The 26,387-nt window shown below is 37.1% G+C and overlaps 1 protein-coding gene across 1 annotated transcript in view; it reads left to right on the top strand.

The window, feature by feature from the left end:
- LOC18428340 (Nucleoporin interacting component (Nup93/Nic96-like) family protein) overlaps positions 1–26,387 on the top strand; it is a 57,719-nt gene that overhangs the window by 13,900 nt on the left and 17,432 nt on the right. The window contains exons 5-12 of the mRNA XM_006837375.4: positions 80–169; positions 2,113–2,382; positions 2,699–2,794; positions 2,922–3,056; positions 9,791–9,844; positions 9,958–10,041; positions 13,543–13,629; positions 13,782–14,684. Coding sequence (XP_006837438.2) covers positions 80–169; positions 2,113–2,382; positions 2,699–2,794; positions 2,922–3,056; positions 9,791–9,844; positions 9,958–10,041; positions 13,543–13,629; positions 13,782–14,684 — 1,719 coding nt within the window. The remainder of the gene's footprint in view (positions 1–79; positions 170–2,112; positions 2,383–2,698; positions 2,795–2,921; positions 3,057–9,790; positions 9,845–9,957; positions 10,042–13,542; positions 13,630–13,781; positions 14,685–26,387) is intronic.

Below are 26,387 nucleotides of genomic sequence, written 5' to 3'. Positions count from 1 at the left end.
GATGTTATTGTTATTGGTTGCTTTGGCTCTGGGGAAATAGACTTTACTTTATATATTTCTACATCAATTTGCATTTCAGGTTCATGAAATGGCCATGGTGTCAGCTGTACAGGAAGCACAAAAGGATAACCTAAGAAGCTTTGATGACTATATGATGCAAGTTTTGGAGGTTGGTGTCTCCTAATTGTTTTTCTTTGCCAATTGGACTAGTAAATGGTGTTACCAGTGTTTTAAAATCAGATCCAGTGGGTTGGATCAGTTATGCACCAGTTTTGAGCCAGCTAGGTACTGCCCTAGCTTGTTTGCTGGTTTTCTAGGTTTTTTCCCTATTGAATTTTTTTTTTTAAAAAAAGAAAAACAACTGGTGGGGACTGGGGATGGCTGGAGGGTCTTGGACCTGGACAGGTCAGCTATTTGTTCCAAGCAGGCTCGCTGGTTTTTAAAGTGCTGGTTTTACCTTTAATTTGCTTCTTAGGGCGTGTGTAGCTTTTTTTATATTTACACTTTCGAAAATGCTTTGTCATTATCCTTTTCCTATCTGATATTCATTCTTTTTCCTTCTGTAAATTATTTTTCATTGCTTCCTTGTTTCTGACTTGCATGGATGTTTTAAACTCAAATTGGAAATGCAAATCCTGCAAAGCCATTTCAACTAGTGGCATGCAAATTGCCTACAAACTGTTCTTGAAATCAGTTGCTAGTCATTCTTTAGTTACCCTGATTGTGTTTTTCAGTCTTGTGCCTGCACATGAATTGTAGTGGTCTTCTAAATATAATCAAGCATGCGGAACTCACTGGAATAGCAATAGTGTGATAGTGCTTATTAATTTTATGTTAATAACAGTTTATGAATTAAAATGTGACGTTGGTAAACTATTAATAGGACTAAATGTTTAAAATAATGAATTTATGATTTACGTGGGATTGGTTAGGAAATCACCTTATACTAAACTGAATTGAACCTATGATCTTACTGGAAATGGGAATATCTAGAATAGGCAGCCTACCTTTTAAAGAAAGTAATGTCGATGAACTGAGTGAGCATGTCTCCGGACCTGATAAAATGTAGGTAAAGTACCCTTGTCATCAGCTCTCAGGAGTTGGTTCTATTTCTGTATGGAAAGTTACTGGCAGAAACTGAAGGCTAGAATTTCGATATGATGCTTCATGGCTTCTACTATTTGCCTTAGTGCATCTCACATGTGCCTCTGTATTGACACACTGAATCTCACTCCCACATTAATACCTGCCTTTATATTGCTGCATTGACTAAACTTGTTCTTCATTTTATGTTCACGAAATGCTATTATTTTAAGTTTGGATCTCATGACAGAATTTGATGAACAGAAAGAAAAGAATAACTTTTGTTATTACAGCAATTTACCTGGCAGTCATTTTATTTTTTGAAACTAAAAAAATGACTGCTGGGTAAAAAATAAGTCATGATTCCTTGCATGAAAATAAAGAAGAGAATAACTCTGGCCAATTTTGTTGTCAGACATTATTTATTCAAGGTCCACTTTTTTCTAGAAACAATTTGTTATGGGTATTCCCCAGTGCTTGCCCCTCTTTTACAGATAACAAAAAAGGGTTAGCATAGGTCAAGTTACATGGAATGATCAGCATTAAAAGCTCTGCGGTTGGTACCTTCATGGTCATGCCATGCTTACCTTCAATTGGTATATGCAAGTCTATCTTGTTGTATATATACGATGACACAACACATCATAGGGGCTATAATGGGGATGGTAATGTACAAGAGATATTGAATCTTTCAAGAAAATATTGATTCTATCCTCGTATTTATTTTGAGGTGGGCACCTTGGGATTGATTCAATCTATGCCTAATTGCTTTCTTCATTGAGATGTTCTTCTTGTGACTTGCCTGTATTGTGACCCCTTCTCCCTCTACCTTGCAAATCCATTGTTCTGAGACATGTTTTACATGACTTGTTGCCTTGTCACTGTCCTTTTGCGGATGTGTCTACGACTCTGCCTTGCCCATATGTGCTACTTCCTTCATTGAGAACTCATTTCTAGTAAGATACTTCGATGCTTTTCTTTTTTCTTTCACTAGGCTTGCAGATCTTTAATAGTTTTGACATGCAACAGGATGACTGGCAAAAGGAAAAGCGCGATTTTTTACAAAGTCTAAGCTGTCTTTCTACTCTACCTAGAACCAACAGTGCTGTTCCATCAATAAGTACCCCCCAAGTTGGTTTGATTTCATCAGCTGCTTCAAGTCCACAGGTTTCTGCTAGTTCATCTGGTATGCAGCTTGCGCCTCTTTCTAACAAACCTATTCTTGAAAAGAAGGCATCGGCCTATGCTGAAGTTGTGAGGAATCTGAACGTTTCAAGAGAGCGTGGCTTACCTTTTAATGTAAGACATTATTTCCTTCTGTTTTAGCGAGTCCCTTTCCATTTGACATGTTGAACATTGTTACATTTTGTTTGATGATTTTCTATAGTGATATTTCCATGTTCAGCAACATCATTTTGGGAGTTAATGTATGGTGTCAACTTTACGGTACTTGGTTATATCTGCATTTTGGTTTATTCTTTGCCTTTTGTTGGAATGTTTTAGTTTGGGTAATTGGTTTTTAATGTCAAATTTTGTGACATGTTATCATCATGCTCCACATTGCTTAATAACACCCGAATGGTTCAAGTGATTTTAATTGAGCTTTCCTCTTCAGCCTGCTGCAGCATTTAGGGATGCTTATCAGGGGTTGGGCCTGGAAAGTTCTGGAATGAAGTCAGTTAGCATGCAGAAGATATGGCACCTGTTACAGGTAACCTCTTGATTTCTATAAATTTTCTGTCATGCATCTTGCCTTCACAATTGGCTCTTCTAGAAGCCGTTTTGGATCGATTTAATAGGTTTGGTGGGGGAGCATTGTGCTTAACTAGTTGGTTCAGACTATGATAGGTGAAGATTCAGTAAATACAAGAAATGTCTCGAGGAAAATGGCCTTGGTTCTAGGAGCCAGGCACCATCTTGAATGGGGACATGAGAAATATATCTTGGAGACCATTCAAAGCCATCCTGCGCAGGTAACTGATTATATAAATCTATATTCATAGAATATGTCGGTGTAATATGTTCTTTATTTCTATATTTATTTTGGTTGATAAAGTTGAGGTTTAAAGTTATCTTGAAATGAAACCATTGTTCTCTTGACTGTCTTTGTTAGATAGGAGTGCACCAATCTCATGAACCTACTTATGTAACCAGTCATATATGGATGTAGAAACTCAAATTTTTCCCCCTACTGACCCATTCTTGTTCTGCATTGATATTGGATTTATATATTTCTTTTCTATTTCTGTTCCAAATGTATGCTTGGTGGCCTTTCTTGTCACATTCCAATGCTGTTGATGTTGCTTATCCTTTATTCTGATGTGATCGAAGATCGATTAGCTGTTTGCCTCTTACATCATCAGTTATTCAAATCTATCTACTCCTGTTTCTTTTTGTCTATCCTTTATTTGTCATAAAGCTATTGTTATATTGAATATCGATTAATTGTTTGCCTCTTACATCGTCAGTTATTCAAATCTATCTACTCCTGTTTCTTTTTGTCTATCCTTTATTTATAATAAAGCTATTGTGATCATCATTATCATCGGGGTATCTGTGTGCTTCCCTACCTAAGAAAAATATTATCATGGTTTTCTACCGAATTTCTTCTATCTTCTTTTTTTCTATAATAATTGAATCCGAGGTTCACAGTGAGCCCTTTCTCTTGCTATATAAATTTGCATTGTTATAATCGGCTTGCTTTTTCTTTGTGCATTCTGAAGAGATTTTTTTCATTAATTTATTGTTCATTAGATGTTGGAGAGTTCTTGTTATCGTAGTTAGGTTTCATTAGTTCATGCTATTTATAAAAACAATTAATGTCTTTGTTCTTGAGATCTGTTTTGAGCGTTACCACACATGATCAGTTTCTTATGGAAGTGAACTTTGGATTTCTATCATTAATGCAAGAATCAAATTTGTGGATTTTGTCATGCCTTGATCTATTTTTTGTTCTTTTTCTTCTCTTTGAAGAAACCTTCAAGAATATTTTTCTTCCTATTTTTATGTTTTGAAATCTAATTTTGCTATTTGTATATTTTTGTTTGTTAGTGATTGCTTTGGTTGAGGTGGCTTCCAAAATTAGTGATTCAGTGTACTGTGGTTTATGTTTTTTGCGGACGACATAGTTTTGATCGACGAGACCCGAAACGTGTCAACACAAAGTTAGAACTTTGGAAGATGCTCTAGAATCTGAAGTTTTTAAAATTAGTTGGATTAAGACAATTATATGGAATGCAAGTTTAATAATAATAGGAGTAGAGACGAGGAAGTAGTTAAGCTTGACAGCCAATAAATACCAAAAAAAGTGTACTTTCGATAACTTAGGTTGGTGATCGAGGAAAATAGATAGATTGAAAAAGATGTCGTGCACATAAAATTAGAGCTGAGTGGGCGAGGAGGAAATGTGCAACTAGAGTTTTATGTGATCGCAACATACCAATGAAGTTGAAGGGCAAGTTTTATAGGACAGCTGTGAGGCCAACTTTACATATGGGGTGGACTGTTGGGCAATCAAGAAACAACATATCCATAGATTGAGTGTAGCTGAGATGAGGATGTTGAGATAGATGAGTGACAAGGCAAGAAGGGATAAAATTGAATACATTCAGGAGAATTTAGGTGTGGCACCAATAGGCAATGAGATGAGCGAAAGTAGACTTACGTGGTCTGGCCTTGTGCAGCTCAAACCTAGTACAACACCTGTTAGGAGGTGCGAGTTAAATTCAAGTGGAAGGCTAAAAAAGGACAAGGAGTAGACCCAAAAGGACATAGTTGGAATTAGTGAGAAAAGATATGGGGACTTATGGCCTCACTGAGGGTATGGCCCTTCATAGAGCGGAATGGCGGACCATGATTCGTGTAGCCCACCCCAATTAATTGGCAAAAAGCTTTGATGATGATAATGATGATGAAAGTTTTTCTTGTGATAGGACCAACAAGTGAGATACATAAATCTTAGTTTCAAAAATATGTCCAAATTATTCTTGGATCAGGATTTGTGTGGCTCGTTGGATTGCTATATATTATATATATTTTACCTATGCATTCACATGCTTGTTTTATTAAATTAAACAAACTCTGGAATGAATCGAGAGTTTGTCAGCCTCTTCTTATGTGTTCTTGCTGAATATGTGTTCTTGCTGGATATTCACTTGAAATTGCTCTATGTTGACAAACATAGATCATATCGGTCTTAACCAGTGTAAACTTGACATTTGGGTTTATGAAAATACAAATCCTTGTTAAGAATGTGAATTCTAAAGTTCTTTTTGTAGTTGTTAGGGAAGAGACCTAGCAAAGACCTGTCACCTATTTAAAAAAGCTAGTTATCCTGCTATTCAAACAAGAATTTCGTAATTTTTTTGTTTCCTTCAGAAATATGGAATCTTCAGCAAAAAGTGGCTTTGACCCACTAAATTTGGTTATATATTATGTGTTTCCTGGAGTTTGCTCTGCCCTCACATGGCAAGATCAGCACGTTGATATTGATTGAATATTTTGCCCAATGTCATGAGCTTTTATGGAGACAAAAATCTTACACATGTAATGGATGATGTTTGCTTCTGTAGCTGAGGCTAACATTACTTGTCAGGGGAGCCTCTTGTGTGCTCATGTTGGGTTGGGGGGAGAGGAAGAAAAAGGAGGGGGAGGGGTGGGAGGGGGTTGCTTTGGGTGGTTTGGGCATTAGTATCATCTAGTTGGCCTTGATGAGATTTACCTTCCAGTGGCTTTTGCTAGGGAACGTTGCTAGGCATGACAGTCCTTGCTAGGCAATCTTTGAACTTCTTTTTGCCAGTGAGTTGCATTATTGTTGTTATTATTATTATTATTATTATTATTAAAATTTGGGTTTTACTTCCCAAATTTTCAGTTGTAGTTTTATCGGTTTCCATAATACTCTTTAGTATTTAAATAATGTAATTGTTGCCAAAAATCGTTATGACCTGACCTCTTCTTGATTTCCAATCAGCATCCATCTTCCATTAGGCCATTGTATGTTTCAGTTGATTCTGCTTCTTTACATTCTTATCTGTTCTCCTCATTGGTTATCTGGCTCAGTTCTAGTCAAACGATAGGCGATGCATTTGTTTATTCCTTATGTTTATTGAGGTATCCTTTAATGTTCTCATGGTTCTTTCTTGTCTTTTTTTAAATTTTTTCTTCTGATAATTGATATTCTTATCTATTTTTACATGTGCTTTATGTTAATTATCTTGGAAAGGCTTTCTGTTAATTATCTTGGAAATGCACCAAATCTTTCAAGCTGTTCGATTACTTCTGTTCAACTTGTCTTCACATGAGCTTGATTCCCATTGACCGGCATGTCTGTTATAGTTTGTTGTCTATGATGGATTTCATCATGACTGTTTTGTTGATTAGGAGTTTTTTTGTTGATGGATTTCATCTGACTCATCCCTTTGTTATCAAAGTCATTCTTTGCTTTATGATTGGGCTTAGGTGATGAAGCTCCTCCAGGGAGACAATTTGGCCTAGGTGATGATCATCATGTGATTGTGGTTTTGAGTATGATAGGATTGTATATTTCAGGGCTCATTTTCTCCCCTTTCTTTAATGTGTCGAAAACTCATTGCCTTGGATTCTACTAGAGTAGGAGTGTAGGACATGTTGAGGCATGCTAACCTCTCAAAAAACAAAGGGTCTAGGAGTTGCTGCAGCATTTCAAATGAGGCCGTAGGTGAGTTCCTGTGGTTCATACGCTCTGCAGACAATGATGGTGTTTGATCGATAGCCTACCATTCCATTTCCTCAACATCGGTTGCCTACCTACTAAATCCCTTAGGTTGACCCTAGACTAATGACATAATAACAATTGACCAAACTATAGAATCGCCATTCCTCAAGGTTCCTCCTAGGCCAAAGGAAAACCAAAATCCCTTTCTTTTCAAACCAATAATTTAGCATTGTATCTGGGTTAGAGGCTGGTCTTGCTTAGTCTTGGAATCATCTGCAACCACCCTAAACCGAGTCCCTTCCTGAAATTTGACCTACTCATAGAAGATAAAACCAATACAAGTGCTTACAATTATCCCCAGACCCCACCCCCTGATTTGTAGGTGAAGAGATTGGGAATCAAACCTTTAAACTCACCTCAGGAACGAAATGGTTCCTCCTTGAGCTCTGAATTACTGCCTTTCTTTCTTAGTCCTTGAAATGGGCCCTGCCGAAGAGGCAAAAGTAAACTTATTTTTGAGACTACTGACCAAGTTAGTCATAGTCTTAACTTTGAAGAATTTGATATTTTACCTTGTGTTTCAAAACCCGGATTGGTGGGGATGGATCGTCACTCATAGATTTGTGTCAGCTTTCTAGATTGGCGATCCGGATTGGGTCTGGATCGGTGATTTGGAAAAATATTAAAAAATAAATGATATAAAATTAAAATTAAAATAGGGGTTTATAAGGTGGGGATATAGAGGGAACTTAAGAAAATATTAAATAAGTTTCAACGAAAAGTAAAAGTATATATATGGGGGGATTTTAGGGGCGAACTTGGCCGGGACCCATGCCATCCTGGAAACAGCTTGGTCCTAATTGATTCCCATCCGGATCGGCGATCTGGATCAGAAATCACTGGTTTTTAGAATAGTCTACCTGAATTATGGTGTAGGTTCACTAACCACTTATTCAAGTCAGTCGTTTTTTCTAGTATTTTGTGGCTTTTGTTGAAATTAGCGTCTTAAGGATAGATAGATAAATAGAAGTTCCAGCAGCCAAACTATACCATTTGCTGATAAACGTGTGGATAATTTTGATACAATGGTTGGGAGGGAAACCAATAACAATTGTTATCAGGGACATGAGGAAGTAGCAATGAATTTTATCAGTTTTTCTTGAATGGGAATATATGAGCAGAGAACTTCGTCAAAATCTTCTAGAAAAAACTCCTTCAAGAAAGTGATTAAAAATTGTGTTTTGCTCTATGATGCACGGATAACTGTCTATGCTTAGGGTGGAAGTGTATATGGTGTGAATAGTGATATTGATGCCGTACACTCCCATGATACTTGTTAGCATAGAATGAATAACTATAAAAATTATAATATGACAAAAATATACTATCATGCATTATGATAGGGTATATATCTCAGTTTGTGCCCGCATGCACCTGTTTGTGATGCATATATATATATATATATATATATATATATATATATATATGCATCATCATCTGAACCTTATCCCAACTGTTTGGGGTTGTCTACATGAATCCTATTCCACCATACTGCTCTATCAAGGGCCATACCCTCAGTTAGACCATAAATTACTAGATCTCTTCTCACTTCTTCCATCCATGTTCTTTGGGCCTTCTCCTTTCCCATTTAGAGCCTTTAACTTGAACCAAATCGCTTCTCGTAACTGGTGCTGTATTAAGTCTACGTTGCACTTGGCTAGCGCACCTAGGTCTACTTTCCCTCATCTTATCGTCTGTTGAGCCACCGTTAAGTTCCCTCGGATGTACTCATTTCGAATTCTATCCTTTCTAGTCATGCCACTCGTCAATTTCAACATCTTCATCTTAGCTACACTTATCATATAGATGTGTTGTTTCTTGGCCGCTCCACATTTTGTTCCATAAAGCATGGTTGATCTTACAGTTGGCATATGGAACTTCCTCTTTAGTTTCATTGGTACAGGACGATCACATAAAACTCTGGATGCACATCTCCACTTCGCCCACCTAGCTCAAATTCTATACGCGCACACACACACACACTTGTATTATATACACGTCTTACATAGGATACTCCTACTTGTATCTTGGATTTTGATATGCTGAGTCATATCTCATTCTCTATAGCCGTTTCTGTATCTGTACCTGTATTTGGGCATCTTAGGTTTCGCTGGTGTCGAGAATCATCCCTTCTTTCTGAATATTGAGAAAATCAATAGTAAAAAGCCATAAGAAGTTGAGAACATTTGTGCTAAGAGAATGCCAGCCATGAGGCCTTATGACCATCATCTATTTAGTGATGGGATAGTTGAAAAGATAATTCTTGTTAGCATATGTTTGGATATATTTTAATTAAATTTGGTTCTATGAAATATGTGTACCCTTCCTCGGATATTTTCTACACCTTGACATTCGTATTCTTTGATTATGGGAAAGTGGTTTATAACATTGTCACAACTAGTCATTGCAGTTGCTTATAACCTCGCATTGTTTCTCTTAAAAATAACATTTATATGCTTGTGAAATTATGAATAAATTTCTGATATTTTCAGGATATTCACTTGGCTATATGAAATGCAAAAGATCTTCGCTGTTTTCAAATTTTTCTAATGTTCATGGCTTGGTTGTTTCTTCAGCCATTGTTGTTCTTCAGCCATTGTTGTCTTAGTTATTTCTTCAGCAACTGTTTGGTGTTGTCACATGACCTTATAACTGTTCAATAGGATTTTCGTCATGTCACTTGGACATCAAGATTAGTACGATGCTTATCAGAAAAAAAAGAAAACCGAAGCCGCACCCAGTTTTATGCTAACCGGATTTATTAGTGAGGATGCTTTTTTTTAGGTTTAGAATAATAGTGCATAACTTGTCTTGGTATTTGGTAGGCCCTTCATTAAGCTCTGATGTCTTTCACAATTAATTTTGTTCTCCATGTCTTTATTTTTTTAATATCGTAGGTTTCTCAACAAACTAGCTATTATATTTGGCTTATTGTTTTGTGGCAATTTTTAGGCATCTCTTGGTGGAGCTGTTGGGAATTTGCAAAGAATCAGAGCATTTCTACGGGTTTGTTTGCTATCCTTCTATTGGTTTTGTTCTAAGTAGAAATTTCTCTTTGCTGACCATTTCTCTTCTGATATTGAGGTTCCTTTCTTTTATATTTTATTTTATTGTTCCAGATTCGCTTAAGGGATTATGGAGTACTAGATTTTGATGCAGGTGATACACGCAGGCACCCTCCAATTGATACAACTTGGCAACAGGTTCTTCCCTTTCTTTTATGCATGGTTATTGCAAACTTCTGAATTTGTATTACCTTATTCGGTATCTATAAACTAGTTCCCCAATTTTCCTTTTTTTTGGTCTCTATAGCCTGTTTAGTGGCATTACTCATATTTCATGATCCTTATGTCTTTTATCCATGTATATGAAGTTTTCAAAATCATGTAAAACTGTCTGAAACGTTTTTTTGAGCCATCTTACCCGGACATAATCGCAAATTTTATGTTATCATGACATGGATATCTGTTCAGCATCAATGCATAATCATGACATTTTAGCCATGTATATGGAATTTTTCAAAATTGTGTAAACTGTCCGAAAAGTGTTTTTTAAGCCATCTTATCTAGACATAATCAGAAATTTTATGTTATCATGACATGGATATCTATTCAGCATCAGCGTAGAATCATGACATAAATGTTTTTTAGAAAATTGAACTCTTGGATGGAACGTTGACATTTAGGGCTAAGAATGGTTTGGATCCGAAAAGTATACATGGGATCTGGACTGGATAGGATCTAGAATATTCAAATCTGGATCCGGATCCCAAAAGTATACAGGGGAACTGGATCCCGACCCGATCGGATCCAAAAATATTATTTTATATGTTATCTTATATCTATAAAAATATAAAATAATGTATAACAAAAAAATACTATATAATATATTATATATATATATATATACATAAAATGATATATAATATTTTAATAATTATATCGAATTCAGATCGGATCTACTTGTACCCAGATCTAATTTGAATTCCTATTTAGATCCAAATTTTGGATCCGGATCCAACCCGTTGGATCCAAATGTTGGATCCATACCCGGATTCGGATAGAGTACAAAATTTGGGTTTCGGATCCAAGCCAGGTAAATTCTCAACCCTATCGACATTCTTTTGTTTATAAATATCTGACCTCTTTATGGCCTTGATTTTTATTTCTTCTTGTTAGAAAAACTATCCTTTGATATTTGTAGTGTTAAATGACCATGTACAAAATATGATTGGATATCCTATGTTTGTCCTATGTCCATTCCATCCAATTTACAAGAAAAGGAGTTTTGGATTTGATAGGTGTTGAGAAGCTTTGATTTTACTATCCTTAGATGCAATAGTAACTGGAATTCCTTTAAGAATAAAATCTACAAGGCATTGTGGTCCGACAGTGTTTCTCATTTGATATTCAAGTTTATGTTCTCTTGTCTTTCTCTTTTAAGTAATTTTCACAAGATTTTGAGTACTTGAACCGTTTTGTAATATGTACTGGAATGTGGCTTGAGGTGCCCTCAAATGTAAAGCAGAAGAATATTCCCTCAGGCTTAGGATTTAATTTTAGATTAAACTTTAGACCTTTAGGAAATTTGATGCATGTGCTTCTTTCCATGGGCTTATATCATGTGCTTTCCTTCGACCACTATATATTGTTGTAGCCTTGTGGACTCCCTGCCAATTATGATATTAGAGAGAGAGAGAGAGCTGCTGATTATTAGAGAGAGTGAGGGAGGAAGGGAGGGAGGAAGGAGGGACACTTGTGGTGAAGGCAGTGGTAGTGTGGTGACGATGGCGGTGGTAGTGGTGGCGGGTGTATCTCTCTCTCTTTTCCCACTTCTAATCTTGCTGACCATTTAATCGATGGTACATATCCTTATGGGTCCAAGCTACAGGATGGTTCCATGATATGTGTGACTTTATCCACACACAATTCTTTAGTGGTTCATCATTATTAGAAGTGTCCTGTTATTGACATACACTATGACTTAAATGCATATAATGCAGGTCTTTCAAGTGATTTTTTTAGCTTGTCTCAATTGTGAAAGTGAACTCTAGGAATTTATGTCATTTTACTGATGCTTACCTGGAATTCTTATTCATGATGTCCCATTTCTGGAAAGCAAAATTCTCATCAGCTGGGATGAAAATTCCCATAGACTATGAATAGTAAGAAATACTCATATCTGTGTTATTGTTTATGCTTATCAACTGATAAGAAAAAAGGTTTACTTCCGTATACAACTAGGCCACCTATTTTTGTAATTCTGTAGTAATCTTCCTTGTCCTTGAAACAATGTTAGGAAGCTGCCTCTGCTATTGTAGGTTTTAGGTTTGTATCTGTTTCTTAATTGCCCAAACGAAGTTACCTATTCAAAAATTGAAAGAATTGGAAGCTGATTTTCTTCGATTTCTACATCTATGGATACCCTATATGGCCCACCTGCCTGATACCTATTTGATCTCTCTGTTTGATGCCTATTTGTCCCATCTGCTTGATGTCAATTTGGTCAAAACAGTCTCATTTTGCTTCAATGGAAAAAATTGAAATCGATAATATAGAAGTAGATATAAACTTACAAGTTATGTCATTGTACCCTAGGTTCAGAATTTCAGATATCTGTTTTCGAATGTGTTGCAACAGAAATTTAGTTCATTGGGAAACTTGATATTCATTATTGGCTCTAATTTATTTATTTTTACATATGAATAAAGAAAAAGGCTAGAGATTAATTTGCAAGCTTTATTGAAAATTTGAAATACACTTACCCAAAAAAAGCATTATGGAAGTACGTGGCTTGTGTTAAAACTTGCTTTGAGGTTCATCAACTGCCCTTTCTTCCTGAAATGGAAGCTCTATGCCTAGAAAATTCAAAAGCTTCCTACCAAGTGGGATATGTTTTGTGTTAAAAAACATATATAGAGTAAGGAAAGTCACCCCTTGTACATTGTAGCCCTGGATTTGCTATTTCGCTGTACTGTGAGAAGATCTAGTTTTATTAAACCCACGGTTATTCTTCATTATGCACCTTGAAACCATATGCTACTTACCTGGCTCTGTTAGTTGCCAATTTTATTCTGAACTATGCTATTGTCACTTGTAGTTGTAGGATTCTGTGAGTTCGTTAACTGCGGTTGACCTGGGTGTTATTTCAAGAGTACATGAGCATTTTTCACTTTGATTTCTTAAAATGAGTTTGTTATTTGGGTTTATGATTGTCATGTTCAGAATAAGCAATCTTTGATGTCTCTTCCCGTACTTCTTCCTTCCCCTTTCATGTCTTCATTTCAGCTTTTCTAAGTGGGGTTCTTGTCCATCTTGAATTTTATGAATTTTTGTCTTAACACTGTTATTCTTGTCATTACACCTTTATCCAATGCCATAAAACTTGCAAGTTGAGTCATAAAACTTGCAAGTTGATTCGGACTCACCCGGGTCGGCTTGTCCTGAGACCCTAGTGCGTCTCATGGTTTTCCAGAGTCCCGCAGTTTTCCGGCTTCTTATTGTTTTTTACCTTGTGACTTGGTTGAGTCTTAATGAGATTTGACTGAGTCGAACTGGTCTGATTCAGCCAGGACCCTGGTGAATCCCAAGCTGAGTCTGAAACTTAAAACATGCAATACTGAATATCACTTTCAAACATATATGTTTTTTTATTGTAAAAGAGAATGCATATGCATATTTTGATGCTGTACTGTACATCTATAGGTTTATTTCTGCTTGAGAACTGGTTATTACGATGAGGCGAGGAGTATTGCTCAAACTTCCAGAGTCTCCCACCAGTTTGCTCCACAGGTACACTATTTTTGATTAGTGTATGTTTACCACGTAATCATTCTTTTTCCTTCCTGTCCCTTGAAGTAAAGGCGAACCCTTGAAATTTGTCCCTGAAAATCTAAACAAGTTCGCTTCCTCCCCCCCAATCTTACGTGTTTCTTGTTCGACAGCTTGCGGAATGGATCTTGACTGGAGGTATGGTGTCAGCTGAAACTGCTGCTGCTGCTTCTGATGAATGTGATAAAATGTTGAGAATGCCTGACCGATCTGGGCGAGGTGGGTATGACAAGAAAAAGTTACTCCTTTATGCCATTACATCCGGTAGTCGCCGTCAGATTGATAGGATCCTTAGGGACCATCCATCACTTTTCAATACTATAGAGGACTTCTTGTGGTTCAAACTCTCAGCAGTTCGTGATGTTGAAGGCAGATCCTCTTCTGCTGTTCATAATGAGGGTGTGGTTCCATACAATTTGGATGATCTGCAGGGCTATTTGAACAAGTTTGAGGCATCATACTACACTAAGAATGGCAAAGACCCTTTGGTCTACCCTTATGTATTACTCTTAAGCATTCAACTATTGCCAGCCGTTCAATACTTATCAAAGGAACCTAGTAATGAAGGCTACAGCTTGGATTCTGTTCACATTGCCATTGTGTTGGCTGACCAGGGGATACTTTCTGAAAGTTCAGGGACTCGACATAAGCTTGGAATTATGGATGCCTTTGCAGAGGCCACCAGCATAATTAGGCAGTTTGGTTCCATGTACTTGCGCCAGGACAATCTTTCACTTGCATTGGAATATTATGCACAGGCTGCTGCTGCGATGGGAGGTGGATACTTATCATGGGTTGGGCGCAGTAACATTGATCAACAAAGACAGCGAAGCCTGATGTTGAGACAACTCCTTACAGAGCTTTTGCTTCAGGATGGTGGTATTGCCCTCATGCTTGGGCCACGTGGCGCTGGAGAAGAGGGTGAATTAACAAGATTTATGAACGATAGTAGAGAACGCCAGCAGTTCTTGCTTGAAGCTGCGCGCCAATGTCAAGAAATTGGCCTTTATGACAAAGTAAGTGATGTTTTCTCTTCTCCTGCTACATGGAAATTCACATTTATGCACATGTATTTTTGTTCTATCTCCTGCTATATATATTTAAATGAATGTGAAAACTTAAACCTGAAGAGACTGGAATGCCATGAGACATATAAGGCTGAGAATTTGGTTAGCATTTAAACATATGGAGGTGAGAGCAAAACTATATTAATAAAAAAAATTGCAACCATGAAATGTTGTAAATTATTATTACTAGGGAAGCTTGCTTGAATATGTGAAGTAAGGAAGCTTGCTTGAATATGTAAAGTATCATAGACTATGGCCAAGACATGCATATGAGTGTACGGGTCGACATTGGTTTGGGAAGTTGGATTTCCCATCCCATCAAAAATTGGATTTGCTAATTTGGAAACATTCCGAAATCGTCATGGATATATAGTTAATATGATAAATAAAGAGGCAAAAAGCTCAATTTTCTGACATCTCATTTCATGATAAAGAAATCACAAGGAAAAAGATGTTTATAAGGAAGAAAACCAATTGTGTGCTTTTGTTGTCATCATAATATGACACATATATTTCAAAGCTGACATCTGCCTGGTCAAAACAATAAGGGCAAGTTTGGATGTCAAATAAAAAAACCTTCACATTGAAAAAAATCGTAAGTTTTTCATCCTTAATTAAGAAACATTGCCATCTTCTGACTGTTTGGATGGAGTTAACATACTAAAAGCAAAGTCTCATTCTAACCCTTCCAAAATTCTCTTGCCAATCCAAAAGGTTTTCATGTATCTCTCGCCGCAATAAAAAAACTTTTCTTCCATACAAGAAGCAAACTTGCAACCCAAGCTTCTCCTTATTCATGAAGAGAAGGGGTTTCCCATGGGTGTGGTATGAGAGAAAAGGCTCGCCTTTTGTAGAGAGAGAAAGGCCTTGGCTTTACAAAGACGCTGCCTAGGGCTGACATGGATGGGGCTTGAGCTTTTTTGGTTTTTTGCAACCCGAGCTTCTCCTTATTCATGAGAAGGGGCTTCCCATAGGTGTGGTATAAGAGAAAAGGCTCGCCTTTTGTAGAGAGGGAAAGGGTCTTGGCTTTACAAAGATGCCGCTTAGGGCTGCCATGGATGGGGCTTGAGCTTCTCTGGTTTTTTTAGAGATAGAAAAAGAAAATGCTCTGTTTATCTAGAGAGAGAGTAGATTTGGGGTTTTTGAGGTTGCACAGAGTTGTTGGGTCATTGGTTGAGGTTTGCATGGGGCTGAGAGAGCTGCACTTTCATAAAAAAAATTCAATTCTGACTTGAAATTTTTTTTACGGTAACTTTTGCCTTGACACTGCAGTATTTTTTATTTCAATCTAAAAATTTAATAAAATCTTGAGGTTGTCCAAACAGTTCAAATCTGTTTCACAAGATTTTTGAATTGCAATCCAAAAATATTGCAATTTTGGGTACATCCAAACTGGCACTAAATATGGCCATAAGCGTTGGGGGGGTCGATGCGGCTCGATGCGGGACGGATGCGGGTGCATCATGGCGATGCAGTCAATAAATATAAATTTTTTTTAAAAAATATAAAAAAATAGGTTAATGCATAGAAAAAAATATGGAGGTGATATATGTGATAGTAGGTATTTAGATTATTCATTAACTCCGAAAGTATTAGCTGTCGGAGATTCTGTATCCACTATCCCCTAATAGAAATTAGAAACTTGAAATTAGCTTCATAAAACATTCAACAATCAACAATCATAAGCACAAATCTGCAACCAAAAACTTTAAAGTTACAAATTTTATAAACTCTTTAATCTTGAAAAGAGTCCATGAAGTTCGTCAACTCGATTTGTATACTTTTTATGAACTTTATAAATTTATAAAAATGTTGCAACTTTACGATATTAGAGCATTTATGAAGATCTATAAATTTTATAAACTCATGGATTTGTAACTTTACTGTATTAGTCCATGAAACTCTTTAAAGTTAGGAATTTTATTTGGAAAATAATGGGAAGTTCTTTGATTTGAAACTTTTAATCTTCATTGACTTTTAGTTTGTATTATCTTGTATTACAAATCAAAGAACTTCAACAAATAAAATTTCTGCCTATTGTCTTTTTTGATTCAATTGATCCAATAAAAGCCACGGATGTAGCTGAAAAATGTTGTTTGGGTGGTTTAATACCCCTCCAAACCCTTCCCACCATTTTCAAAGGTCAAAATGGCCTTATTGCCCCTGCCCGGGGGGTACAGTTTTGAAAAAAATAGCGGACAGATTATGCGGCTGATGCAGTCGATGCGGGATGCGGTTCTGATGCGGAGGGATGCGACTCTGATGCAGGCGCATCTCTCCAAACCGCATATGCGGGAAAGTGCGATGCGCTGCGCCTGATGCGGCCGCATTTTAAAACACTGGTTTATATCAATGATATATTCAGGCCTTTGCAAACGAGTAGAAGAATTGGTGTCATTATGTTTGTTAAAAATTGTATGACAACAGTGCCGTACCCAAACAGAAGAATCTTTGTAACAAGATTACAAATGTATCCAATAACCAAAACTTGGCCAGATGTTGATCAGTTGTTACATACTGGCTTGTCATTTTGTCTTTTTCCCTCATAGCATATAACTGTTGACATAACAAATACATTTATTGTAGAAACTAGGTGGTGGGGTTCATGTGCGGATCAAATTGGGTCCTGATTCACCACTGCTTGATGACCATTGGCTTGGTCATTTTCAAAGCCATGCTGTCATATTGGGTGGTTTAAATACTTGAGTGGCATGCTTCTTGTCACTATTGCGAGCTAAATTTTTTTGGTTACGTGTGTGCTCTGTCAACTAGGCTCATATGGACACTGTATTTTATTGTTGGAGTAAAAGGTATCCAATGGCTTGTTTATTTTAATACCCACATTGTGTTGTATGCTGCTCTAGGAATGATCTTTGCAGATCCAGATCATGATAAATCTGATCTTTGAATCATAAAGTACATGAGTTGTATGCTATTTAGAAGCATTTCAAGGGATCATGATGTGATTGTGAAGTCTGATTGTGAATCATATGATCTGGATTGGATGGATTTCTTTTCATTACAAGTCTTTTTCTTTTTTGGGTGGGGGTGGGGTCTGCTGTTCAATTAGGGTTCAGATCATAGTTAAGGGAACCTTGTGGGTTGGGTGCAATCCTGCTCCAGAACCTTGATCCCACAGTTCCTGCAAGGGATCTTGTAGGGACCCCGGTTTTTTGATTTTGAGATCTCGCTCCCATAAAAAGGGGACCGTGTTCCATCCATCAGTGAAATCCAGTTCCATCTCGAAATAGATCCTTGCTCCCATCAACCATGGTTGAAGGTTGTACATTAAAATCTTGGGTTCCATGTTTGTGGGATCTACTTTCATTTATAGATGATACCAATTTACAGATTGCCATTGTCCCAAGTTGCCATTACTTAATAATCATAAGTTTCATGATGGTAAAATCCAATTCCTTTTTCGCATAGTCCAAAGTTCTAATAGATTCTTAATTTGAACTAGGCATAGTCTAGAGTTACCCATTGTTTTATTAAGTCCTATTGTGTAAGCCATCCCTCTTGGTTGTGAGAATATATATTTCATTTAAAATCTTATATTTATGATGTCCTATTGTTTTAGATTCTTAAATCACAATGATGAATCCTCTTTGTTGTGAGATGATGCTTTCATTTCAAGCTTTAAAAACTTCTTTTACATTTGAGAGAGAGAGTAGTTCATCTTGTCCTCTTGCCCCTTCGAAGTGCTAGCTTTTGATAAACAATGGAAGCAGATGAGATTACGTTCAAAGAAGATGACCCTTGAGTGGAAGGATTCTGGATTGCTGGGGACTCTGAGGGAATGGTGCATGCCAAACTTGTGTCATGGCCTGAAGATGTAGTGCGAGGGACAAGCTTTGGTAATGGAGCACTCTGACGAGCCTCATCATCAGCATCAAGGTGGTCACCTAATGCTTCTATTGCCCCGATATCATCCTCGAGGTGGATGAAAATACCATCCTTTGTACTTCTCAGCATAATCTGATTACAGTATGCTTAACAACTTGTCATTTTAGTGAAAGCGTTGAGAATTTAACTTGTTCCACTTAACATTGTGAATATAACTGCACGTAAACAGTTCTCAACACATGATGAGTTGACATTCAGAGACAACACCGTAACAACTAGTGAATATAATATTGGAACCCACCACCATATAGATCCCACCACGAAACAATTGACATTGTTCTTCTATCGGAAATGAGCTTTAATGAGTAGTCAAAACATCGAACCCATTGACATGGTATCTCGCTCCCATAAACCTAAGGATCTCGTTCCTTGTCTTATTCATTGTACGGATGCCGATCCTGACCACAGGAAGCTTCTACTATACGGTTGTTCAGCGAATCTCGAACTGATCCTGCTCCTGTCTTCAACAACTATGGTTCAGATCAAAAAACAACTTCAAAAAATATTTTATTTGGCAATAAGATATTATAGGGATATGGTTGTCTTATGGATGCATACCTTGAGGACGTCAAACGAGTTAGCCTATCTCCTGGCAAAGGACGGGGCTAGGGCCCAAGTTGAAGACCAAACCCGGTCAATCTCTATTTTTGCTTTGGACCACAGAGGGTACACGCAACAATAGATCTCTTTGTAAAGGGGTAAACTTATAAGCCCATTTTTTGTAATCTCATTGTAAATTTATTGTAATCAGGCAAATCTATAAGCCCATTTTGTATAGGTGTGACTGACATATTTTCTACTGAGAGCCCCATCTAAGGGGGACTCTCGGATTTATACCAATATGTACTCGAACTCTTTATAGCAATACAAATGTTAACTTTTATCAAAAAAAAAGAAGATGATATTATAGTGTACTGCACATGTGACTGCATTTGTTGCCACACCCTATAACAGCGTGATATATAATATCAAATTAAACTATAAGGATTGTGACAGAGGAAATGTAGAGATGCAGGAAGGTGTGATAGAGAGGATTATGAAAGAGAGGACTGAGGGGATCTTTCAAGAGAGTTTTTTTGAAGAAAAGAAGGGAGATGTGTGATAGTGAGATGGAATGAGGAGAGGTTTAAGGAGACTAAGAAAAAAAGAGTATTAGAGGGGAGGGATTATTGTGAGATCTTTTCAGAATGAGAGTCATATATGAATAAAGATCAGAAAACCATGGGTGGGATGTGTCTATCAAGTCAATTATTTGAAAGAAATTAATTTGTCATTTCATCTCAAACCGTAGCAGAGGGTTTAGCTTTCTTGGGAAAATATCTCATAATGTCAAAGCATGTGAGTGCCAGCTTTCTAGTACTGCAAGGGGATGCTAGGAGTGTTGGTGGGCCCTCCCAAACTTTTTTGTGAATTGCTTTGGATTATAGGGCTTTGTTGGCACATAGAACAAATTTAAGTGAATTCATACATACATTATGGACAGATCCCTTGTTAACAAATTTTAAAATAAAACAAAAAAAGGTGGACCTTCAACTCAAAGTGGTCCTTTTGTGACTTGTGACACAGATATAGCTTCTAGTAGAGATGTAGATTCATGAGTTCAAGGAGGGACATATCTTTAATTTCTTTAATGCTTTGAGGGGATTTAGAAATCATTTGTTGCGGTAGAATCTTTGATGTTTCCATGCTGTGATATGCATGGTGTATGATGATTTTATTAAAGGACATTTATGTAATGACCATTATTGGACAATGTACTCTTCCACAAAGTTCAAGATAGTGTTTGTTTGTAATACGTTTCATGAGGACAATTGATGTCGGTACTGACCCAGGTCCTTAAAGTTTTGATCAAATACTTTTATGGACATCTATGAATACTCAAAACTAACGTGATTCTTTTCCTGGAAGATTTCAAATATGTCAGGCCATGGAATATTCTTTTTTTGGGGCGAATGATGCATAAGGTTGGGTTAATATTGGAGATATTTGATTATTAGTTTCTGGTATGAAGGGGCAGAGTTTTCTAGTCTATGGAAATGAATTGGATGCCCTTTGCAATGTCCCCTAGGTCGTGGGATTCTTAATGAGATGTTAAGCATGCTTAGGGGCTCTGTAAATACATGTAACATGTTATTGGTGATTATCCTTACTTTGATCAATCACATCAAAATTAAAGATCAGTTTTTGTGGATTGCCAATATCACTTCCCTACTACACATAGAAAGATGGAAATGAGAAATCTTTCTATAGCTGCGACTTGAATAACCTTGCTTCATCTTCTTCATGAATGGGTTTCTAACACCTTATGGTACTTGTAAGTTTAACTTGTGGCACCAGTTGTGAATGGGGACATGGCTTCAAGAAGAACATTGCAACACTATCTTTTCCACATTGTGTTTTCGTGGTCTTTAAAACTTTCCCTGTTTATGCTAAGAAAACATGATATCTTAAAATATTCAATTTTATTGGGGGCATGTAGAAGATGTCACTCCACTAGCTGGGGACAATTCGAAACCAGATATGGAATTTGCTTTCTCCATATTTTGGTGATTGGTCCAGTTTTCTTCACCTGTCCATTCCTGCACTATGCTCCTAAGGGTGGTGCATCATTCCTTTTTGGCTACTTACCAAAAATCAACTCCTCTCCTCAATATATGATGTTATAGGGCCTTTTGAATGTCAACATAGTTCCCGGGATCATAGCGCGAATGATTTGGGCTATAACGTGATGACTGTGAAAGGGAATATCAAACCTGATGGTTGATTGTAGAAGATTTTGAGATTGCAATTGGAGAGGAAGACAATGTTAAGGATTTAGACAACCATGAGTTCTAGCCAATTAAATTAAAGGAGGATTTACCGTAAAGCCTCTTCTCAATGTGAATTTCGTAATGTTTGCAGGTCAGTCATGCTTTTACCATGTACCTTGGCTTATGTTATATGATTTAAAGGTGATGGAGGTACGGTGGAGATCGGTATATATGTTTTGGATCCTTGGGGTTGTAAAATGTAATCGTTTCATTTCAAAATTAGGTGCTGCCATAAGCACATTAACGTTTTGCATTATATCCATATCTAATGTTGGTTCTTTGCACTATTGATAAGAGTTAGCAAAATGGGATCCACTGTAGGATTCAGATAGAGCCCGGATGGAGTCAAATTGGAGTGTCCTAGCGAACACGCCTAGTTTCTTCCCAAAAATGATAAATTTAATGTTACTGGCTTAATAAATAGAATGGAAGACTGGCATTTTTTGGGGGCGGGGGGTGGGGTTGGGGGCAAAAATTTAATGTCATTGACGTAGTATCATTCAGTGTTAGATTAAGCCAACTGTGAAGGAACTTGTGCCCTCTTATTGATGACTAGTTCTTTTTGTCCTATCATCAGCAAAATCTTCCTCAAATGTATTGGATCATAAACCTTCACCTCCTTTTGCAGCTTATTCTTCCTCAAATTAAGATTATGGTGCACATATACTAGCTTGTGCGACCTCTCATTTCTCAGCTTGTTCGATTTACTAGAATGTACTCCAATTTCTCTCTTGACTTGTGGCAGAACAAGTTTGGTTAAGGTTCTTGATTGTGATCCTTTAAGTGGGGGGTTCTGTAGCTTTTGCCTCCATGTATCTCCCACCATCTCACTAAAAGGATAGAAGATAAATTAGTAAAGTAAGAGTACATTCACATTAACTAGTTATATTGTAGTCCTATATGAGTTAGGGGTTATGACTTTTATGGTAATTGGAAAGCTAACCTGGGTCTAGTTGTGTGACTGTCGACATTGAATCCCATGTTCCAAAACATTCTAGACATCCGCCATGCCCCAGCCTGGCCTAGGGCGCTCAATGCCAAGGTGGGTGCCTACAACCTTAGGCGCCGAGGTGACATATGTTAAAAAATATGCATATTTGAGTTGACCAAATGCACATAAATGCAGATATTTGTGTCGCTTTTGCATTTTTTTTTTTTTTTGCATTTATATATATTCTAACTAACTTTTTGATTCAAATACGTATCCATGAATGTTGAAATAAGTTATCAAATCATTGAAAATTTAGTGAAAAACATAAACAAGTCCATAGTTTATTAGTCTCCAACTCTCCGAACTTCATAGTGGCAATGTCCATAGACACCATACTTCATAGTTCATATAAATACAATCATCATAAGCATAGACTCAAGGTCTCAATCACCAATACAAAATGGTGCAATATGAAAGATAAGATGAAATACAAAAGAAAAGAAAGAAGAGATCTTCTATTCTTCAAATCAGTGATTTGATCATCATCTTCATTCATCATAAGAATCTTCATTCATTATAAGAATCTTCATCATCACGTGCACCTCCACCTGAGTCAAGGTCATCATCATTGGAGTCATCACCCTCTTCAATATATTTGTTGTTTTCCATAATTTTTTCTGAATTTGCCTCCTTTTTTGTCCTCATAATTTTTGAAGTACCTCAAGCAGTTGTTGCTTGAGTGGCCTTCCTAGGATCAAAAGCTAGACTTGAAGCCTTCTCAACCATATCCCAAGTCCAACCCTCCTTGGGAAGACCTCCTCAGCCCCAGGGTCTCCAAACAACCACTCAATAGCATTCTCCATGTCCTTGGAAGAGATGGCATCCCTCTTCTCACACTGATTGAACTTCTCCTTAAGCCTTTGATTCTCTCTAACAAATACTAAATCATTGACCTTTGCTCAATCTGAGATTTCTCTTTGTATGCACCTATAAGAAAAAATGCACGAGTACTACATGAGGCATCTAGATTTTTAAATGTGGACTTAGAGAGAATTAAAGGACAATTGCAAAACTATAATTAGTACTATATGTCTATTTTTATATAATAAAAAATAAAGTTGTACACAAGTAAATAGCTAAACATGCCTTATCAAACTAACTCCACTTTCGCTTACAACCAGAAGAGCTAGTAGTTAAAGTCAAGGCCCTAACAACCATCTTCTGGTTTGGAGCACTATTGCCATGCTGGCTTCACCATTGTGTTGCAATTGGGTGCACTCTCTATAATTAATTTAAGACTTTCATAAAGAATTTAAGACAATAGAAAATTACATTAGAAACTTGAAATAAATTTTCATATGTTTTCATATATTACCTAGATCTTGTTTGGTCCTTCGTCTCATTGCCATTTTCTCCCCAAATGACTTCGATGCACACTTTTAGATAATGAGTTCCTCAACTGATATCTCATCATGGATATCTAGCTCAGGAACAAGTCTTTCGAGGAACTCATTAAATCCGTCCATTATTGTATTCGTTCTCTCAACCTCTAGGTCAACATAACAAAACTTTGGGTTTAAATAGTACCTAGCTGCAATGGTCTATGAAGCTGCCTATCCTACTTTCCATCAATAACTCCCAAATTGGGCCATTCTTGCCCTCATCATTGCCCAAACCCTATGTTATCTGCTTCTTAGCTCCATCTATAGCATCAAATATAAAGCCCATAGAGGGCTTGTCACTGTTAGCCAAGTGAAGACCTTGACGAAGGGTATAAATAATATCGCTTGTACCTCTTTCCTTTGGGATCTCTAGACCACTTGCATCTAATCCAATCCTATGAAGTGAACATAGATCTCAATGGGTTCCTCCCACCATTTATGATCGTAGGACTCAAGCAAGCAGTAACAAATCTTGTGACCCCAACCTCACTAGATCCTTCCCTGTTGTGAACTTACTCATCAATACTAAGAGTAATGGTGTGGCTGTATATAAAAATTGTGACCTCCTTGGCTAAGTGTTCCTTTTGTAATGGGAATCTCGTCAATAGCCTGAAGCATAAGGTCTATGCAATGAGTTATGCAAGGTATCCAAAATATACAAGGCCTCCTCTAGCGAAGCAAATGAGCTGCAACTAAATTAGGAGCAGCATTATATGTGACAACTTGGATTACATATTCCTCCCTAAGTTTCTCAATAACCCTTATCAATCAAAGAGAATATGTAATGTGTGTTTTGAACATCTTTAGAAACATCAATAAATCTAAAAACTTATTGTACCTAAAGGACAGTTCGTCTATGCGTTCGTGATACACCGTTTCCTGTCATTCCATGAATCGGTCGTAATGGACACCCCAAATTGAGCCCACCCATCCTTATTGGATTGGATTTGAGGTACTCCTTAACTTATTCTATCTCTTTCTTCAATGGTGGCTCTAATGCTCATGTTGGGTTGGGCCTTTCAACCCTGGACCTAATTGGTGAATTTCTTCCAATATTGTAAGGAAACTACTTAAGCTCGTAGTATTAAAAGAATTGCACACTTGATAAAACCACCGAGCAATGTATTGTATTACCTAACCTCTATCTTCCTTCTTGAATATGTTTTCAATAATCTCTTCTTCCCTTTGCTTTTCTCCTTCTCAACTGCGGCTGTGGGGTTAGGTGTAAAAAAAAGCATCAATGGGCCTTTTCACACTAGGCTTCTTGGAACTTTGTGAGATTGCCACTTGGCCCACATCCTCATCGCCTTCATCATCATCCTCCTCTTCGACCTCAAAATTATTAACTCCAGCCATAAATTTCTCCATATCCTTCTTCGTTTTTACACTTTTATTTTTTTCGGCTTCTATATACTCAAGAAATCTTTCTTCATAAGTTCGAAAACTTCGTTATATGGGGCAATAGCCCCCATAATACCGACAAGATGTTTCTTGAACTTAGTTATCCCAACAGTTGAAACATTACCACAAAAGTTGCAAATTATTTTATTTTTATCAATTTTATCTGGTTTAATACAATATTTCCATCTTGGATCCCACTCCTAGTAGAACCCAAAGAAGACATTTCAAATCCAAGAAGAAATTTCAAATATAGATCGTAAACTACCCTTTTTGCTCGATCTCTATTCTTTGATATGTTGTATGTCGATTAAGCTCGAGCCCCAAAAGTCTTCTAATAGGCTCACTAACACCGTAAACATGATTCCAATAGGATAGGTGAGCTTCTGGATGATTCTTAAAACTTTGCAATTTTTTGTTGATTTGAAAAAAATTGCAAAAACAATCAATGTTGGGTGTTTTAGGGTTTAAGCTTGATTTTTTTTAGTTTAGGGGGTTCAAAATACCTCCAAAGCAACCCCTTTCTCTTATTTCATGGGTCAAATAGGTCCAAAGTGCACTCATAGGCATTTGTTTTTGTTTTTTGGCCAAAAGGGCCTAGTTCTTAACTACGTGCCCAGGGGCACCCGCCCAGGAACTGGCACCCAGCACTCCCAGCCAGGCCTAGGCGAGGCAGCCTAGGGCCCTTTAGGCACCTTGGTGCCCCCCTAGATGCTAGTCTAGCCGTTTTTCTAAACAATGATCAAATCAAATGCACTTTTTACATCCAATATAAAGCAAACTAGAAGAGCAAATGACATTTTCAATATATGAACTGCAACACGGTAATGGTCATGACTGGTTAACATTCACATTCTAAATAAAAGCTACCTCTTTCAAGGTGTCAATTTGGGTGTCTGCATCTTGCTGTGATCTTCCAATGTATTACTTCCTTAGGGTGCTTGTGCTTACACGGTTGATATTAATATGTCAGGTTAAAAAAAAATTCAGTACATTGATAATATCAATGGCCAGGTCAAGTAGCCCACACACAAGGAAAAAGAATCACAAATTAAGAGAAAAATCTAAATTGAAACTGGAAATTTGAAGTTGCTGCATGGATATGGCAGTGGAGTGTTTCTGTCCACTTCTCATCAATGATCTTCCAAACTTTGTTGTGGAATTT

Source organism: Amborella trichopoda, chromosome 1, assembly GCF_054954075.1.
Source record: "Amborella trichopoda isolate Santa Cruz 75 chromosome 1, AtrichopodaSantaCruz75HAP2 v2.0, whole genome shotgun sequence".
Taxonomy (NCBI): domain Eukaryota; kingdom Viridiplantae; phylum Streptophyta; class Magnoliopsida; order Amborellales; family Amborellaceae; genus Amborella; species Amborella trichopoda.
Note: the sequence above shows the minus strand (reverse complement) of the source record. Positions and strands in the feature narration are given on the sequence as shown.